This window comes from Clytia hemisphaerica, unplaced genomic scaffold, assembly GCF_902728285.1.
Source record: "Clytia hemisphaerica strain Z4C2 unplaced genomic scaffold, Clytia hemisphaerica genome assembly, whole genome shotgun sequence".
Taxonomy (NCBI): domain Eukaryota; kingdom Metazoa; phylum Cnidaria; class Hydrozoa; order Leptothecata; family Clytiidae; genus Clytia; species Clytia hemisphaerica.
This window is the reverse complement of record NW_027103674.1, coordinates 334,513-354,832: the sequence shown is the minus strand read 5'-3', so window position 1 is coordinate 354,832 and position 20,320 is coordinate 334,513. Positions and strand designations below refer to the sequence as shown.

The 20,320-nt window shown below is 34.8% G+C and overlaps 1 protein-coding gene across 1 annotated transcript in view; it reads right to left on the bottom strand.

Annotated features, from left to right (window-relative positions):
- Positions 1–511: 511 nt before the first annotated feature.
- Positions 512–20,320, bottom strand: part of LOC136803406 (vacuolar protein sorting-associated protein 33B-like) — a 42,201-nt gene continuing 22,392 nt past the window's right edge. The window contains exons 8-21 of the mRNA XM_067060126.1: positions 19,366–19,442; positions 19,048–19,121; positions 17,929–18,015; positions 17,318–17,411; positions 16,886–16,960; positions 16,496–16,560; positions 15,795–15,837; positions 15,540–15,586; positions 14,084–14,155; positions 5,300–5,341; positions 4,989–5,093; positions 3,794–3,887; positions 3,263–3,379; positions 512–1,250 (exon numbers count right to left, since the gene is read on the bottom strand). Of these exons, the coding sequence (XP_066916227.1) occupies positions 1,180–1,250; positions 3,263–3,379; positions 3,794–3,887; positions 4,989–5,093; positions 5,300–5,341; positions 14,084–14,155; positions 15,540–15,586; positions 15,795–15,837; positions 16,496–16,560; positions 16,886–16,960; positions 17,318–17,411; positions 17,929–18,015; positions 19,048–19,121; positions 19,366–19,384 (1,005 nt within the window). The 5' untranslated portion in view covers positions 19,385–19,442 and the 3' untranslated portion in view covers positions 512–1,179. The remainder of the gene's footprint in view (positions 1,251–3,262; positions 3,380–3,793; positions 3,888–4,988; positions 5,094–5,299; positions 5,342–14,083; positions 14,156–15,539; positions 15,587–15,794; positions 15,838–16,495; positions 16,561–16,885; positions 16,961–17,317; positions 17,412–17,928; positions 18,016–19,047; positions 19,122–19,365; positions 19,443–20,320) is intronic.

Genomic DNA, 20,320 nt, shown 5'->3' with positions numbered 1-20,320 from the left:
CTTTATCTTGTTGTGCCCTTTCTTATTTTCATCACTTTGAAAAAATAATTCCTACCTACTATGTACAATTTATAATATTTTTATAAAATAGAAAATTTGAAAAATCGGATTCATTAGAAAAAACTAAACATAAAAAAAATCAAGAACTGAACCTTATTTCGTGTATCTTGTTCACTTTGAACGGGCAGTGGGAGTGAGAGCGATGGTAGCGAATGAATTTCTTCGTCTTTCTTATTTTATTGGTTAACACTACAAACCCTGTCAGTTTATGTGGATAAATTGAGACTGTGATGGTGGTGGCTCGCATTGATATTTACATATTAAGAATTTAAAACTATCGAAAACAGTTTGTTACTTAAGTTGAGAAAATACTCCTAAAAGTTTAAATTGTTCATGGCATGATATACTCAGAAGTAAAAATTATTATCTCCACCACATCTCCAAGTGAATACGAAATCGAATTCGTACATATTTTCTAATTCTCATTGATCACCCAAAAGCTCCATAAAACGGTAACAATAAATGTTCAAATAACATTCATCTTAAGGTCCATATAGCAAACGCATGTTTGTATCAAAAGGTCTATGCTCAAAATATCACTTCATCACACAGATTCCAAAGTTATTCGTGATACTTGCTAAAGTCTAGGTCAGATATCATTTTTGAATATCCAGTACGATAAAAAACTTCTTGGTGTGAACCTCAGTAAGTTGGCAAGTATACTAAAATGACATCAAACCAGTATACTAAAATGACGGTTAATCTTTTCTCCGCTGTCCCTTCTTACTCTTAGGTGCCAAATAAACGGGGGGTTCGAATAAACAGGGGGGTTGGAAAATTTTTGAAATTTCAATAAACGGGGGGGACCTAATTGCCGGGGGGGTTGGAAATTGTACTTATGAAAACCCAAAAATAAGGTAAATATAGGCTAAAATCAGGCTTTTTGGAGCAAAATAAGGGGATTTCTTTTAGCCAACTGAAAATATTCTTTAAAATTAATAAACGGGGGGGTCCTAATAAGGTCCGGGGGGGTTGGAAAATTTTCGAAAAATTAACAAGCGGGGGGGACCGTTTATTTGGCACCTAAGAGTATAGACGTAAAGCCATCTTAACTTGTCACCACCGTCTCCGTGTTTCCAACATAACGTAGTCTTCATCATCGTGGAATCAATAACGTTCTCACACGAGAAAAGATTGTAGGAATTCTTCGCCCGTCACAATGGCCGTCGTTAGAATAATGAAACGATATCCTGTGAAGAATAATGGTTGTTGTGTTTAAAAATATATGATAAAAGATACTATTTATTATCTAAATCGAGGGGTAAATCACTCGAAAAAGTAGAAAAATGGTGTACAAGATTTGTGATTTATTTTTGATTTATTTCTTATTTATAAGATTGTGTACGAGATTTATTTTAGTGATTTGCCCCTCGATCTAAATCTTAACCGAAAACGTTCATAAATGCTGCATGTTTTTTTTATTAAAAGCAAGTGTCTGCTCCTATATCAGACTCGCATTATACTTAGTATTCTATTGTTCTCCAACAATAGAGCCATTATTTAGGTACCCAAAACTGAGTCTGCATATGCTTATAAACGCTATGCTTATAAAAGGAAAAACATGTATTCAATACCCCTTTTATGCGTGTTTTTACGTGCAATTTTCGACATCAAAAGCTTATAACTCGATCACTACAAGACCCGATTTAAAAATCTTTGTCTCAAATTTTAACTCAACTACTTTGTCTCATTAGTAACCTTATTTGCTCAGCAAAGACTTTGTTCTGTCTAAGCTGACCACAAAACGTGAAATGTCTTTGAAAGTCACCCAGTGAAAAGAAAATTAAAGATTCCTGTGATCAGGAACTAACCTTGGGGATACTACCCACCTTGACATCATCAATTGGTTCGATACACCTTCTAACGCTAAAATATTTTCAAAATATTTTTTCTTCGCCGAAAATAAGGTCTTCAAAGTTGAAATACTGTTCTTCTTAAAACCCTTCATTTTCTTCTTCATCAAATTTTTTCATTGTGATTTTTAAATTTTCAGATTCAGGAATAGTTGGCTTAACAGAAAATGTATAACATGCCATAGTCTTTTTGGCTAAATCAGGCAAAATCTATATTTTGTAAATGGCAAATATGAAAAATTCACTATGGTCAGAGCCCTTTAGGTTTAAAACTCAAAAAGTTAAGAACATCTTAAAATATTTTAGATGTTCTTATAAAAAAAGGGTGTACACGAATGGAAAAAGTTATTATCTCAGTTACTATATCATTGAGACACTATCTCAGGGATCGATCGAAACTCCCAATCAAAATAAACCATCGAAACCGCTAACCAAATCTAAATATTATCTTAACCATTTAGGGTTTCAGTAAAAACGGATTTTTTAAAAGATTTTGAAGATTTTTACAAACCCCATCTTTTCCGGTCACATCAGTTTACCAGGCACCTATAGTGAAAGTCTGAATCCCAGATCTCTATAGATATATACTTTTTCTATAAGAAACTCTTTTCGTTAGAGGACGAACAGAATCCTACTAAAGTGATAAAAAAGGTATTATTTTATTGGAACTAATTTTCGCGGGAACTAATTTTAGCGTTTTTCCAATTTTTTGGCAAAACCGTGAAGATTTGAACCCACGAAATAAACTTTTTTCAATTTTATCAAAAAATTTGAAAAATCCCTAGGAAAATGAAAGAAATTTGTACAAAAAAGGGCTAAACCGCGAAAACTAAAACCCGCGAAATGCAATTTTCCCGATTTTTTTTTCGACCGCGATTATTAGTTCCCGAGAAAATTAGTTACAATAAGGTACTTTCAAACAAAGAAAACATCACTATAACCAGCTATATAACTGTTCCAAGAACGATAGTTTCTTCAAATGTGGACTAAATCTTATTTCTGTTACACAAATATTTCTAGTTCATTCTCTTCTCAGTCAGTCATGGAGAAACTAGAAGTCTAGAAATTACACGTTTTTGTTTATAAGAACATCCACTTTTTGAAGCCTAAAAATGTTCTTGACATGTTCTTATTTTCGCCATTTTTTGAGTATTTTTGTCCATATTTTCCTAAGAAAGTCAGTGTTTTAGAGTCCGCAAAGCCTTAAAAATGTTCTTAACTTGCTTTTAACATTTTGACCATCGAAGTTCTTATATAGTTTGTTCTAAAAAAAACATTTATTTCTCTGTAATTCAAACAACCTAAATAATTCGTTAGATTTTGCGTTAGCTAGAGTAAATTCTACTTACGAAGTTGGTTGCCAATAAATCGCAAAGCATTAATCTCAGTGTGGGTACAACCACCAATGAAAACCACTAAAACTGTTTTCAGCGCCATTTGAGATGGTTTGAAATTGCCCTGAGTTTCTGAAAAATACAACAAGAATAACTGTTTTTAAAATAGACATCTTAGTGAAGGGGGGGGGGGGTAAGCCCTACTTATTATGGGAGCTGACCCTTGAAGACCACGACGTAAAGCAGTTAATATTTAAAATAGGTTTGGTATCAGTCATAGATGAGTATGAGGTTTTTTCGAGATTTCTTTGCATACGGTCACCCCTAATTAAGACATGAACATTACGGTAGATCGGGGCAAATGTTGTCTTCTATGGATTTTTACACGACGAAAGCAAAAGCTTCATGATTTTAGTACTGCCCCCCCCCACTGATATTTGCTAAGAATCTCACAATGTTTCAAAGAAAAAACATTCTTAATGAAAAATTTGAGCGATACATACCTAGTTATTGGACAGAAGATAGATTTAAAAGAACAATTCTTACGCCTAGCAGAGGTACCAGCTTTGTATTCCGTAGCGGGAATCTGTAACGATTTCAACATTTCTTCCATACCTCCGACGTATGGTTTGGTCAACAACTACATAAAACGAAAACATAAAAGAAACGTTATACAGTTTTTTAGTGCCGATTCACAGGGTGTGATCCTCTTGGTGGCTTTAAGGCTTCAGCAATAGGATTAGAGATCATCAACTGTACCATCTTTATCATCCTAAGGGCTTTTGATGCGCAAGCTAAACCGGCGTTTGCGACGACTATAACTATCTATAACTAGAGTATAATTATCTAGTTATAGGGTACTCTATTAAAAAATGACAATACGTGCGGCCCAAAATTAAGTCTTTGAAATCCAGACCCTCACAACTCATTTTCTTGAAATTCTTTAACCATTTTAAGTCAAAATATGGTTGGATTTTTCAAATTTTACACCCTTAGAGTGTACTCTTTCTCATCTTTGCTCAATTCGATCCTTACAGTGCACTTTAAAAGCTTGGAAAAAGACCCCTAAGGGCCGCACATACGGTAGGTCGTTTACCTTGAGTGCCCACCACCCCCCCCCCAATACACCTCGGGACTAGTAGAAAAAAATTGATATCGATCACTGGGCTTGTCGAGAAGAAACCACTGTAATTTAACACAATATTACTGGATTCCAATGAGTTTAGAATCTTGCATTTTCTGAAGTTTGGGAAGTGATTTTCCAACATGGAGTATTTGATAATGATATTCCAGGAAATGAGGTCATTATTAGGAAGTCCCCCCTGAATTTCACCTTATCAAACAAAAAACCCGAGACTTTTCTACCAAAATAATACACGCACTGGAATGTAAACCCTAGAATGTAGCCTTAAACTTAAAAAGATCATAACCTTATGCTAAGTATGAGACAAAGACGATAACACTTTTGTCATTATTTTATGTTCAGGATTGATCAAAGAAGTTCTTGATAAAAGTACTCTTTTCTTTGGCATTTTGTATGATTTTAGCTCAGTGTCGATCAAAATTAAAGGGGGCAATTTTCAAGGATGTTGAAACTTTTCACGATGGGATGGTACGTTTCAATTATTACTTCTATTTCTAATAGCCCCCCCCCCCCCGGGGCAACTAAACCTAAACACATTTTTATATTTTTGTAAATTGCAACTCGAATCTCAAACGGGCGAATTTGTGTGAAAAGTACCTGTTCAACAATTTTGACGAGGAAGGGTGTATATGCACCACCAAAAACATAGGATAAATCTTTTGGTACTGGACCCTTGCTTGCTGCTTCTGGTGATTTTGGGATCTGTCAGATATGAAAAAAAAATCAAACTTTTTTCAACAACTTAAAAACTTTGTAAGAAACTTTCGTAAAACTTATAGAAGGTGTTGTCATGGAAAAACGACGGAAAGATTTCTCCCAAGGTTAAATTTTGGCGGTTGCCAACAATGAAAAAATCAGTAAATCTTGTGCAATTTTTCAAATTCGAGAGATTAATTAGCAATACTCACCAAGCTAAACTTCTTTCGTGATTTTGGAAACAGATTTCTTTTCTAAAGAATAAAGTAAAAAATTATTACTCATTTGGACTTGACAATAAATGATTTCGGTTTTTTTACGACGGAAATTTCTTAAAAATAAAATTCAATATTTTGGTCAACCCTTTTTACGCCGATAATCTTTGGCGTTATTTTTTAGCCTTCGACGGTTTAAGGGCCGGCATAATATGAAACGGTGTAAAAATGGCTTAACCTTTGTTTTTTTCAACCTTAAGGCGAAGTTAACTTTTAACCATTTTTACATGAATCATTTTGAACTAGTTGTTATTACAAGAAGGAAGCTAATTAATAGCTATGTCTATCTTATGCTATGTCTTCAAAATTTCGCAAGGAGCCTCGATCTTCGAAAAAAAAATTCAAAATTTTGGGATGCAAATTCTAGTCAATGTTCGCCGTCAATTTAGCGACTTTCATAAGGATTCGGCGTAATTTATGATCCTTATTGGTATTGCCTAGAAATCGGGCGATAGCAAACAACCGACGCTTCAAAGGAATCCAGTGTTTACATAGGGACGGTGTAAAAGGGCAACAAATGGAATGTTTAATACCCTTTCCTTCCATATTCCTTGAACCACAATATTCGTGATAAATAACCTCAAAGTAAGAATTAAAAAGTGTCCGGGTGTCAAAAATCTTAGGGGTGCAATTCCTTATTGATGGTTTTATTCAATTGAAACTTTGGGTTTTCTGAAAAGCGAGACAGCCACACCTAAAGTGATTTTATAGCGGATATGAATATATAAAATATCGCGACAAATTTTTCAGCTTCAATTCAATTTTAATAAAATAAATAAAAAAAGGTCCCCTTCCAAATGAAGAATCATTTTTAATAATAAAACGGGACTCTCTCTAAGGCTTTATGAATAAATGAAATAGGGAAGTTTATCAAAAGTGAAGATTTCCGATAAAGATATCATTCGACTCAACTTCACAAGCTTCTAGTTTCCATTTATAGGCCTTTTCACAGTCGAAATGGATCATGGGTAATCAGGACTGACTGCGCCTCCATAGCGACTTTCTGTTGGCTAGACGCAATAATCTTCATAATTTTTCAAAACTTTGGACCAATAGTAAGTCGTTGTTAGCGTGCAGTGGTGCTGATTAACCATGACCGCGCGCAACGGTTTAAAAAAAATGAAGGTCTGGTAACCCAGCCCTCGTTCTGGGGTTTGTCGGGTTGTCGGTTTGTCGGTTTGTAAACGCATTTGAATCCGACTGGGGATGTCGGCGCATCAAAGGGCGACTAGCTTAAGTGGATTTATTTTTGCATGGACGTCTTGTTGCAAATTGAGAATGCAAAATTTTCGTATGGACTAAATTTCGCCAAAATGGCCAAAATTTACGAAAATCACGAAAATTAATCCACACTAAATTCAATCCACTTAAGGTAGCCTATTCCTGAAGACTTTTAGCATGGGCTCTTCTAGAGGTTCAGGACGACTGCAAATCCACCACTGGAAAAGCAGGCTGAATTTGCAATTAAATTGCTCAATGACGTCATTTTTCAAATGAAAATCGTTTTGTCAGTGACTTATCAGTTTCGCAAAAAGAGACATTTTGAAATTTCACAATTGATTATACTTGGTTATAATGAGAGTCTTATCACAGACAGATGAAAAATATAGTTTGCGAGATAAAGTATATAAGTATTACGTTAAAGATTGGCGGCGAGATGGATTGAAACTAAACCGAAGAAAAAGAAGCTAATTTAAAACCTTCATAAAATGAAGAAACTGTTCCATATACAGACAGTTTTCTAAAACATCAAAGCCATTTGTAATTGAAGCACGAAGTCATCTCCGAAACAATGTTTTTTCAGATTACCGAAAGGTCTTGCTACTTTAATATTGGCCTTCTCTGGCTGGGTGGAGGTTGATTCTGCTGACGTTTGTCAGTGTATAAAACCCATGTCAAAAGTAACAACTAATCATTTAAAGTACTGAAAATGAGATGTTTTATTCTATATCCGTACAGGGGGCGGGAGAACCAATGAAGTAGCCCGAAGGGCTGGAATCGAATCTTAAGCCTTTCTCAGGCAAGAAAAAGCGAAGCCTTAAAATATGCGCCGTATTTTTGACGACGGATTCTTTTGTTTTCGAGTGATATTTTTTTCAAAATTCAGCGGTAAGTGTTGGTTTCAATCTGTCATTTGTGTAAAAACCAGTAGGGTCGCGCTAGGCCTCGCAACTTTGTTGGCTTAAAATCCTACCAAGGAGATTCGATTCTAGCCCTTCGGGTTTATACTTCATTGGGGCGAACCTTTTCAAGCCAAAGAAAATTGTGGTGCGGATATTACCTGGAAAAATGGTGAAATTTGCGAGAAAAAAAACCTGGAAAAAGGAATCTTTTGTAAAAAATTTTCTTTTAAAGTTGGTGAGCTAAAATAATTTTTTTACCCATTAGGAAATTTTCAGAAAAACATTATAATCTCCTTGAAACTTTAATTTCATAAACGAGCTTAAAAAATAACCCTTTGAAAAAGAAACATGGGATGATGATGCTTTGTCATCCAGGTCCCTGAAAAAAAAACCATTTCAAACTTTAAAAACCTCTATGAAAAATGCAAAGATTTTCCTTAAACCTCTTAAATTTCTTCTTAAAGATCCTTTTGAAAATGTTCATTAACCCCCTTTTATGAATATGAAATGGAATGACCAAATGTTTTGTTTCCCGCCACAAATAGGTGAGAAGTAATTTTAAAAGTAATTTCGAGACAGAGTCTTTACTTGGCTTTAACTTCAAATTCATATTTAATAAATATTTGTCACGTGACAATTTATATATCTTCTCGTTATTAAAAAAAGGTCCTCATCAAAGGTTTTTAATCAAAAATTTTCATCAAGGCAGATTATATGGAGTAGACAAATTATTTAATGAAAACTTTTTGCGGACTTTTCATTTGATGGTTTTTTTGGGTCAATATGGCGAATCTTTTTATTAAAAATGAACTTTGCATTCATCCGTCAAAGGTTAAGATGAAATGTTGTAAGCTCAGTTAAAAACCTTTTTATTTTCAAATGAAAAACTAAAGTTATGAAAAGGGAATCTGAAAATAGGCTAGAAATCATAGGGAAATCTTAAAATTAAAAATGGAGGTCCTTTTAGCTTTTGGAAAAGCTGGCCATATTTCAAAATTTGCTTCCAGCCGGATAAATATTCATTTTGCTGAGCAGAAAGATCTGAAGTAGGTGTGTCCATCAGAAAAATGATTGAAGTATAGAATTTGTAGAAACTTGTTGGATAGAATTGGGATCACTTTACATTCAAATTTTAATTTAATGTAAAGGATTTTACACAATCTCAAGTTGTAATACTGGCTAAATAATGATCTTAAAATGACTTTTTCACTGAGATACAAAAAAACATTATCATTGAACTAGGATAGAAGTAGCCCGGGGGGGGGGGGTTACTAGGGTTGGCGGATGAGGAGTATGTGCGGACGGGACCTCCAAAAACCGACCCTTAGAGAGACTTTTTTGAAAAATTTTCTTTGATTTTTGAAAAAAGTGGTACCCTTAGAGAAACTTTGAAGGGTGAAAAAACCGACCCTTACCGTCCGTACATACCCAGCACCCATTTTTGCCTAAGCACCCATTTATGCCTAAATATCCCCCCCCCCCCCAGAGTAGTATTACAAGAGACAAGGTCCGTTTATGTTTTTCCCTAAATTTCGGCATTTTGCAAACACCGCACTAAAATATTGCGAGATATTGCGAGAAATTGTTTTCGATTTCAGCTTAAGATTGTAAAGCTAATGCTTCTAACAATTTTTATAGTTCTCCAGATTTTAAAAAGGAAATACCAACTGAACAAGTGATACTTTTATGGACCTACCTGGTTATGCATTTAACAAATATAATTGATATCTACGTGAGCATGACCGTTAAACAATCATTCAGAACAGAAATAGTGACGATCTAATAAAATTAGTCGTTTGTTTCTGATAACAAAAAACGTCTAGAAACCAAAGTTTCATGCTCTTGAAATAATCTTTCATATTCAGGACTTCGTGAGCAAAAAAAACATCTTATCTTATTAAAAAATTGAGCAATTTGGCTAAGAACATTGGTGTATGCTTATTAATAGTGATTCTTATAAATAAAGATGCGTTTTTTTAGCTGAAAAATTATTTTTTTACAAAAATCTGCTCGGGCCATCTTTTACCTACTTTCATGTAAAAAATAAGAAAAAAACAATGATCCAATGTTTCACAAAGTCCAAAAAACCCTTTTTTTAGCCGTTTTTTGGCCCAAATTTGCCCAAAAACATTTTTTTTCGAAAATCGGGCTCCGTCACATTTAAGGGTTTAAAAGTTATGCATCTTTGTGCAAAAAATCATAAAGAATGAAAGAGCTAATCTCAAGAAAAGCTAATACCTAAGTAATTGATAAGGTGCTTATAAAAAAATACAGAATTCGGTCAGTTTTTCTATAAAAACACGCTAAGCAACCAAAATTTCATGTCTAAACACACATACTCTCTAAAAGTAAGCCCTCATGAGCAAAAAAAACATCTATCTCATAAAAATATTGAGTAATTTGACTAAGAACATTGATGTATGCTTATTAATAGTAATTCTTATAGATAAACATGCGTTTTTTGAGCCAATAAAATTTTTTTGCAAAAATCTGCTTGAGCCATCTTTTACCTATGATGGTACCCTACTTTCATACAAAAAATCAGAAAAAATTAATGACCCAATTTTTCACAAAGTCTAAAAAACCCGTTTTTTAGCCGTTTTTTGGCCCAAATTGGCCCAAAATTTTTTTTTTTCGAAAATCGGGCTCCGTCACATTTTGGCCACCACCATTTTGCACCTTTGTACCAAAAATCAAAAGATTCCTATGATTCAATCCTGAGAAAAGTTGGTAACAGACGAACGGACGGACGAACGGACGAACAAACACAGGTTAATTTATAGGACCTCCACCGGGGTAGGTCCAAAAAGTATTAATGTCTGTTAATTAAGCAACCTTAAAATAACGTTAGAAATCTCATGTCTCTGGGGGGTGGTCAAAAATGTCCGGGGGTCAACTCTTGAAAAAGTTTTATTCTCCGCATTGTATTCTATTAGAAATTCAAATGAAGTTGGTTACGGTTTTTCTAGGTTGTGGTTATAGGATAAATACACAACTTCCTGTTGTGATATTTTCTTATTATTTATTGTGGTGGTTTTTCTAACGGTCTACAGATGAATGATGCCCATTTAAGAATAAGTGTGTGATTCAAGAAAATCAATATTATCCAATAATCAATCAAAGTGTGAGTGAATAAAGGAGAAAAGATTGAAAAATAAATCTTGTTCAAATTTAACTTCGGTTTGTTCAGTGATTTTGAATGGATTGGTGTGTCAGTTAGTTAACAAAGGATTTTTGTCAAAATATTTAAATATTCTGATAGTTGCAATTCTGACTTGCGATTCAACAATGTGCTCTCTACCATATATTTGGTACTGTAGAGCAGTCAAGAATAAATTTGTCTCTATTATTGATTGATAAATGTTCTGAAAGAGGACCCCACCGTATTTGAGTATAGTTAGTGATTGCATTGAACCCAACTCTTTAGAAGCAATATTAATGTCTGATATCTATGAACACTTTCTTCCTCGTTTAAGAAATCTGCGAGGAATCATGGGTAATTAGGACCTGGTCCAAAACTCTTTGGAGGTTTTTCCGTCTAACTAATGTAGAGCCGTTATTGGGACACATCATTTCCAACCATTCATTTTCACCGTGAAATCGACTCTATTGTAATACTTTGTATGTGACAGTTTGATACATTTAATCTCATCTGCGTGATTAAAAGCTCCGTCCAGAAAATAAATAATAATACCGTTGCGTAAAATTCTCATCGATGAAATCAGATTTCCTCACTGTTAGATATAAATATTGTATGGAAACTCATACGTAAATATAGCAAGACTACGTCTAGGTATTTAGATTAATTTGAAGGGTTGTCAAAGCAAAAATAGATGATTGATTGTACAGTTATAGTTTATAACAGAGTGTTCGAATTCTTTCTTCACTGCAAGAACTGTCTGACCTAAAAACCTTTATACACGAATAATGAGTAGACACATAATATTAACGGCCTTGGAATTAGCACGCTAAAAATTAACCCGAATTTTATTTGCTTTTTAAAGGAACTACGGCGGGTTTTAATTAAAGGGGTTTTGATTAACACGAAATTTCTCAATTCGTGTTAATTACACGTCTTCTTATTTTCCTGTAATAAGGTATATAATCTTGTAGGACATTTATCCATGCGGGTGAAAAAAACTAACCTACCGGTACGAGCCAAAAAATTATCATACGATGCCGGTGGGACTTTAATGGGTTAACTAACTACTATAATCTTTTCAGCTGACAAAACGACAAAAAACATCAAAAAATCAACCTGAAAACTCAAGTGAAATCAAAAGAAGAATGTCAAACATGACGACAGAAGGACAAGCAGCTTTGAATTCAACAAGTATCACTATAAAAGCATTCGGAATTATATTGTACACTATCGTAAGTGTCATACATGGCATAGGATTGATATCACTGTGTTTCATCAAAACTTCGAAACGTCTAAGCCCTCAACAACGTTTATACCTCATCAATATATCAGTAATCGAGCTAGGTTTCTGCTTCAGCGGTATAATCGTCCGCGCGTCACACCTAGCGGGCACAAACACGTTGAATTACTACATTGCTATAATGACAGGTTGTGGATTAGGTCTGTGGTATTTTCTAGTGATGGTTTTGCTAACTGTTGATCGCTTTCTTGCTGTTTATCTAGACATTCATTACGACAGAAAATGGCCGTACTCGCGAAACAAAATACTTCTAGCTTTGGTGTTTATCATTATAGTAAGTGTGACATTGTTTCTGTTTACAATTAATCCGCATGCAGCCAATCTAGTTTATATTTTAGAGGTCTATGCATGGCCTATCGCGCATGCGCTTTTGATAATTGTTGTTGGTTTCACGTACGGATATTTGTGTCAGAAAATCCGGTTTTACCGTAAAGAAGCAAAGAGGCACCAAGACTCGTTAAAAAAGAATATGATAGAACGAGAAACAGAAGTCAGCGAACAGAACAATCACAAACTGACGGTAAATTATGACAACGAGTCGGAAAAATTATCACATTTTAAAAGGATCTCGAACTCATTCCGACGTAGTAAACTGATATGTAGCAATTTCAACAGAGCCAAGAAACGTTTTTATTTACCTAATCTATTGATCGCTAGTTTCCTTTTATTTTGAACACTACCTGATCTGATTTATTTCGGTTGCCGGCTGAATGGTGTTCCGCTTAAAGGGCGATCGATGCTGACTGATGGAATTGTTTCGCTTGTTTATATTTTGGGATTGTTTGTGATGCGGTTATTTACATTTTTGCAGTACCCGAGGTCAGGCGACTGATCAGTAGAACTCTTCGATTTCACAAATATTAAACTTAGAACGAGATTTTTTTTAACCTATTGAAGAAGATTACAGTGAATTTGTTGACTTAAAACAATTTGTTTACATGTTCGATGCTACAATTTTAATATATTTTTTGTTATCGCAAGCAGAATGTATAATGGAAATTATTATCCATATAGCGGTTAGTAAGTAAGCCATTAAAGATTCGAACGGCGGGCGGTATTGAAAGGTTCTATGACTCAAATAGTCATACCCGCGCTGAGAAAACTAAGGCGTCGCGCTTCAGAGGGCTGAAATATCATTAACCACCCTGGTTATAGGGCGATAACGTCATTTGCGGCCCGCTCGGAACTTTATCGAAGTCGTTGCATTGAAGCGAAAAGACTAAACTAACGTCAGAAAAAAACACTTTTTGGTCATTTGCGGCCCGCTCGCAAGGGTACTCAAAACTTGTTAAAGTCATTGCATTGAAGCGAAAACACTTGGCTGACGCTAGAAAAAAACGTTGTTTGAATGTCCGATATGGATAGTAATAGTAATAGCGTTAAGCTTTCGTTCGTTGTTGTCATTAATTCTGCCCTTGCAGTTTGATTATTAGCCCGAGAGTGTCATTTGGGCCCGACGCGAAGCGGAGGGCGCAAATGGCACTAGAGGGCTAGTAATCAAACTGCGCGGGCAGAAAATAACAACAACGACCTCAAACTGAACGCTATTGTTATAGTATTCATGTTTTTATTGTATAAAAATATTGAATGGTATCTTTCACGAGACGCTTACATAAAACCTATCAAGCAAAAGATTTTACTAATTTTTTCACAGAGCCCTTCTTGTTTCGAACCTGAGAGGTTCCAACCCAACATCACACCGAGAATCAAACGTGGGTATCCCAGTATTTCGGACTTTAAAGATTTTGTTTTTAAATAACAGTGAATCGTTTGCTTGCTAATAAACTTTATTTTACAACAAGCTTTTTCGCATTGAATTGACACAGATGTGAAGCAAGATTGGTCAAAAAAAGGAAAAGAAAAATTATTTTTTTGTTTATTCAGCACAATATAACAATAGATAGACACTGTCTGATATGAAACGGGAACACTTATATGTAAAAATACAAAACCTTTAAGAAAGGCCCTAAGAGCACCTGACGTCCTGTACCACTAAAGAGGGGGAAAAGCACCTTCGCAAATTTTGCACTAGATTTCCAGACAATCGTAACCCTTTGAGGGAGGAAATGTTCGGGTTTTAGTGACCACTATTGAAAGTGTGCACCCTCCTGGGTTCAGAATCGAGTAAAAGTATAAAAAATATTGTGTTTTCTTACATCATTTGTCTCATTGATTAGACCAGCTTCTTTGAACTTCTTGAACGATGTCATATGGTGAAATCCAAAGCTCTACAAATGGAAGTACGAAACACAATACTTACTAAGGACTCATAATAAACTAAAGTTACACAAGAATTCAATTCAATCAAACTGACCGAAAGTGAATATCGTTAAATACCAAATTTTTATAGCCAACGAACTTTTTTAGACGACAAATACTTTTGAGCGATGATAAATTTTTGTCGACGACTATTTTCCACCATATGATTCTTGGTTTTTTTCCAATTGAATAATTTAGCGCTTCATTTTCCGTTTTTGTGCTATACTACAAAAACAAAGGATTGCCAAAGAAGCTAGAGAAGACAGTTCCGTTTCAAAATGACAACTTTTTTGTCGACAAATATTTTTTGCCAGCGAATTATTTCACCGACGATCTTTCTATCGATAAGGTATTAATTACCAATATAAATTGCATTGTACTTGATTTAAATTTAATGGCAGAATGCCTTGTGAACTACGATTATAATATGCAATCACGTGAAAAGTATTAAAAACAAGTAATACTTTAATGGACCTACCTATTTATAAAACGAATAATTAGAATTTAATGGAAGTAATGTATAATTTTAAATTTCGATTTATATATCTATTGGAACGGCTATTCCGTTTTAAAGGAATCAGACTCGGCTCCGTCACATTTTGGGCATTGCCATTTTACATCATTGTGCGAAAAATCATGAAAATCTGTCGAGTATAAGTTGAAAAAATGAAGGAAAACCGTTTTACGCCGGTTTTCGCCTGTTCCGGCGATTTTTAAGGAGTTCCGGATTCAAAGGATGATTTTTTTGGAAATCAAACGATGCTAAGTTTTGGGCATCATCATAAAGAACATTTTTCTGTAAAGAAACAATTAAATAAGTTGAAAAAATGTGACGGAAATGTGAAAAAAACGACGATTTCCGGCACATTTCCGGTTCTACAGACCGGAAAAAAAAAATTTTCGACAAACGGTTTTCTACACCTTTTCGGCAGTACTAATGTGCATCTATGTGCAAAAAATCGCAAAAAACTAATGAGAAAATCTCGAGAAAATCTCAAAAAACCGCTTTTTTCGGGACATTTCCGGTTCTAGCGGCCGGAAAAATTTCTTTATCGAAAATTGGGCTCCGTCACATTCGAGGGTTTATAGTAATGCACCTTTGTGCAAAAAATCAGAAAAATTGAATGAGCCAATCTCGAGAAAAGTTGGTAACTAACGTACTAACGAACTAACTAACGAACACGGGTTAATTTATAGGACACTACCTTAAGGTAGGTCCAATAATCAATTTTGAAGAAATTGGCGCCCCTTCGAGAGTGTGATTAACGATGAATTGCTCTCTTTGAAAGCACGCCAAATAAGAAAAAATAACCAATCGTGCGATTATATAATGTATATGTTAAAGTTGCTTACATGTAAAAATTGTGTCCGCAAACTTTTGTATGTTTTTGAATCGATACCTTTAGAAAAAGAAAGAAATTTAGTTTCACTAATCTATTGTCCATCGGTAATACTGTTAGAGCAGTAGGGTTTTGAGGTGTAGTTGGAAAAAAAACCCCTGAAAATTACCATCAGGTTGGGTAAGGGGTCAATTTAGACTTCAAAGATTTGAGATTGGGATAAAATTTGTTGAACCGTTAGGCGAAATATCACAAGAATTTACTGTACCTCCTTTGCAAACTGAAAGCAAGCTCATCATCCTCAAGCAGTTCTAAAATAGAAGAAAACAATTATTTAGGGGCAACAAGAAAGGAGTAGCCTTCAAAGACGTAACGTGTGCATAACGTCAGTCCAGGTTCAGCCCACAGGCTAAAAAAGAGCCCCCCTTAAAATTTAGGTCCATCAAATCGTTGAGCAATCAAGGGCAGCCCCCAGTCCCATTACCTGCTTAAATAATTTATCACTGTAATATTCAAGAGAAGAATGATTGCTGCCTTTTTGTTATTCTCCAAATCATAATTGTTTTTGGAGTGGATTAAGCCTATAACTTACTTGAGTAAAGAAAATCCTGGCTTAGTAAATCATCAGTTGGATACACTCATGCTTACTCATGACACGTAAACGCAAGTTCTGTACTCATTGCAAGAAATTCGAGTGAAAAAGAGGGATGAAGGAGTTGGGCGCAGTTCAAAGAACACAATAGAGAGATCCTCTTCAAAGGAATAAGTAGTGTTTACATGCAGCTGCATGCAGTGTTTTTTATGATTATATTGAAATATCAAGATTTTTTAATTACATGCATGTAGAGCCATTATAAAGTGTGCCCTGCATAATCAAGGCATTTTTCAATTCTTAATAAACAAAATAAAACTTCAAGTTTTAGGACAACAAAATAACAAAAATAATGAGGTTTAATAAAAACAAAATACCTGTCTCTGTATACACGTTTCAACAAAATTCAACGAATCTTTATATTGCGTGTCCTCAAACATTGCTTAAAAAAGAATATGAAAAAAGTAATAACTTATCGATGACAAAAACATCAACATTTCGACAAGATATAGCGCAGTTGACTCTCTCTAATTTGATCTTCAAAGGATCGAGAATCTTTTTCGAATTAGAGAAATATTTGAGAGAATTTAACACTACATTCTACCAGGGGATGCCATTTTTCCTGTATCTATCAGCGCATATTTCTGTCCAGCCTAATACACCTTTAAACCTATAAACCTATAAGGGTTGCACTTATCAACTCTTGGCAGCACAAGGAAATGACATCAAAATTCTGCCTCTAATGCGAGTAAAGAGTAAAAAAATACCTTGCTCGATAGCCAATACATCTTCAAAGCTTCCCTCCGTTTTCTTCTTCATGATGGCCTCACATGCGCCAATGTCTGACAGAAAGAATGGAATTCTAATTTAGATAATGTTTTAATTTATTCTAAAAGTGATATTTTTATACTTCGCAATCTACCTTATCTACCTTAACCCGCGAAATACATTTTTTTCCAATTTTATCGAAAAATTAGAAAAATCCCTAGGAAGATGAAAATAATTTTTCCAAAAAAGGGCAAAACCGCAAAAATTAAAACCCACGAAATGCAATTTTCCGATTTTTATTTTTGACCGCGAATATCAGTTCCCGCAAAAATGATTCCAATAAGGTAGAAAAGCTTCAGTTGCAAACAGCCGTGCTTATACCACAAGTTCCCCAGTACAAACAAAGTTTTCATTAAACTTGGATTTCTTACGTAGTGCTAATGATTTGTGTTGTGATTTCAATTCCTTCAAATCTTCCGAAACAAATTGCTTGAAGTCCGACACCGAAGATAAATTATCTTTTTTCTAAAAGGAAAAAAACATTTTTGATATTTTCCAGTAAACCAATAACCAAACAAGATAACGTTAAGTGGGGTGAACTTTGCGCTTCTCAAAATAATATGCTTGTTTCTATTTCCATAGATATGGCAAGTTAAACGTGATCAAGATGGGTTTTATCCTGAATGATTGAGTTTAAAGTCATAGAGTTTAAATCACCGAAGGGGCTAGAGATGAATTTCAACATTCCTAAAGCAAGAAAAAGTGAAGCCTTAAGAATTGCGCCTCGTTTAGAATGACGGATTGAATCTATCTCTTTCTTTGTTTTCACGCGGCATAATTTTTTCTGGTGATATTTTTTCTTTTCAATTTGGCGTTTTTGGGAAAACACGCAGGTTACGCGTTTAGGATGGGAAATAAGTGGCACCATTTTCCCATCCAGAAGTTTCGTGTCTAGCCCGTCAATGGTTCTAATCCTATAAAATCATGGAGATTAACGCTAAAGCAAAGTAAAAATGAAATAAAATTAAATGGAAATTCATACATCATATCCACTCTGCAATTGTCTTGCTTTTGAACTCAACAGGGGAAACACCCCTGTGATATGCATCCTTCGAATCTCAGCGAAAACCTAAAAATATTCAATAAAGTATATGAAATAAAATGTTATGCGAAGACTTAGAGGCATAGTGAAATTCGAATTAACACCAAAAATAAATTCAATCAAACTTGATAGTACAGGCCCGGCGGAAACGGGGAGACTGGGGAAACTTAAGCCTTTCCACTTTTGAGCAAATTTTTCTCAAATTCCTAGCGAATTTCATCTCATTTTGAGCTTTCAGCCTCCCCACTTTTACGGTTGTTCCGCCGGACCTGTAACACCGTTTTTTGGGGAATTTTAATTCATTGTTTCCTACAGAGTAAAGGGAAAAGGGATAACAAGAAAGAAAAAGCAAAAGGCCAAAAACAAGCAGTGTTTTTTTTTAATGAATTAGGTACAAAACAATCGAAAATTCTCGGAAACTTTATATAATAAATTTAAAACAAACTTGATAGATGCAAGAAAAGATTCAACTGCTAATTTCAAGCGGAAAAAGACTAAATTTCATGCTAATTAAAAAATGAGCTTCGGAAAGTTTAGTCAATTTCCGTATATACCAGCTGTTTTCCGTGTCAACCTCTAGAAAAACGATTTACTATTTCAGCCGGCTGTCTCGGAAGAAACAAAGGGGATAACCCGGAAAAACAAGTGGAATCCTACTCCAAAAAGTGGAACCTTATCTAGAACGACGGCATTAGTAACAAATTCGTTATTTTATACCGAGGAAGCTAAATTTTAAGACCACGTTCACACGCTACGTTCCGTTTCGCTCCGAAACGAAACGGTTCCAAAACACTGTGTGAACGAAAATTTAAAACCGTCAAAAAAGAAGACCTTACAAAGCAAAACAGATCGAAACGGTTTCGCTCCTCTATTTTCATCGGAACGGAACTGCTCCATTTTCTTACTCCGAAACGTTCCGAAATGAGTTTGAACACTTGCTATCCGTAACAAATACAACACCGGAGCGATACGGAACTGTAACGTCTAAACATGGTTTTAGAATCTCTTAGTCCTCGGGAATCCAAGGATAATTTAAACTTTGACAAAGTTTTTTTTTACTTTATCCGTAGAATTCAAGCTCAAAGTTAAAGGTGCATCTTGGCTTGTGACGTTCTTCTCGAATTTAACAACACCTAAAACGTGAATGCTTTAGTTTTAAAAAGGTCATCTCTGGGCGCAATAAATCTTGGGAAATCAGGGCTGATTCAACCAAATATCGACTTGCCTATTTTATAGTAAAAAAAAAAATCGGTAAATATTTACCTATTAGATCGTACTCCTGTTCCCAAAAGATTGTTCACCGTAACCACGAATTAGATGAGGTTCTCAATTCAAAATTGTGCAAACCTCTAAAATAAAAACATCAAAAGCACGCACCTGTTTTGATACCAAACATTCTGCAATAAGACCTTCATAAGTCAATTGTGATGCCAAAACTGTTGGAAAATCCAGATCTAAAGAACAATTGAAAATCACTCAGTAATCTTTTAAAATACATTTTTAAAAGCTTTAAAAACAGTATTATTCAACCATGCTTTGATAACATACAAGAAATAAAACTGGAAATTTATTGGCCCAGCTAGCTTTAGCGTACTGGGCCTTTCATTAGCATTCTGCCCGGCGTCAGTGTGTAACAATTTACTAGGCGATACACGCGTTTTCAAACACAGCACAGGCTAGTACATATTGTGAACGATTTGATTGGCTGTTAGAACATGATTGACAGAGTAAAAAACAATTGAAATCGTCTTTATTGGTTAAAAACATAAAAGGAGAAAATACAATTAACTATTAAAACTATAAGAATATAACAGATGTAGTACGTTTTCAGAAAAACAATGTGATTTACACAGAAATAACCGTAACAAACCTTCTTCTCTTTAGGAAGATGTTCTTTTAAAAAAAAGTTGTTTTTACATTTCTCTATCATGTGAACAGTTCAGTTGTTCACGTGTTAGGAAAAAAACTAACATCTCTGTATATAAGATTAAATATTATGAATTATTTCTCATTGTTCTAAATAAGAGATAGCCGAATGGCGTCTATGGCTTGTGTTAGCAAATCCCCTCTGCTACTCAAGTCTTGTTCAGTTCATATTTTTATTCGCTGGGCCTTCATGCCCTCTGGGCTTCTTGTTAGTCTTTTAATAAACACAGGATTAGAATAAAGCAGACTTTATTTGCAGACTTTGTAGGATCAGGGAAGTGGTGTCAAAAAGCCAACTTGCACATTTAATTTCAAAAGATTCCCCTAGCCCCGATATATGGCTGTCATCAAGTCTGTGAAACGTTACAATTAAATAACCTTTCCCTATCGTATTATCTTTCACCTA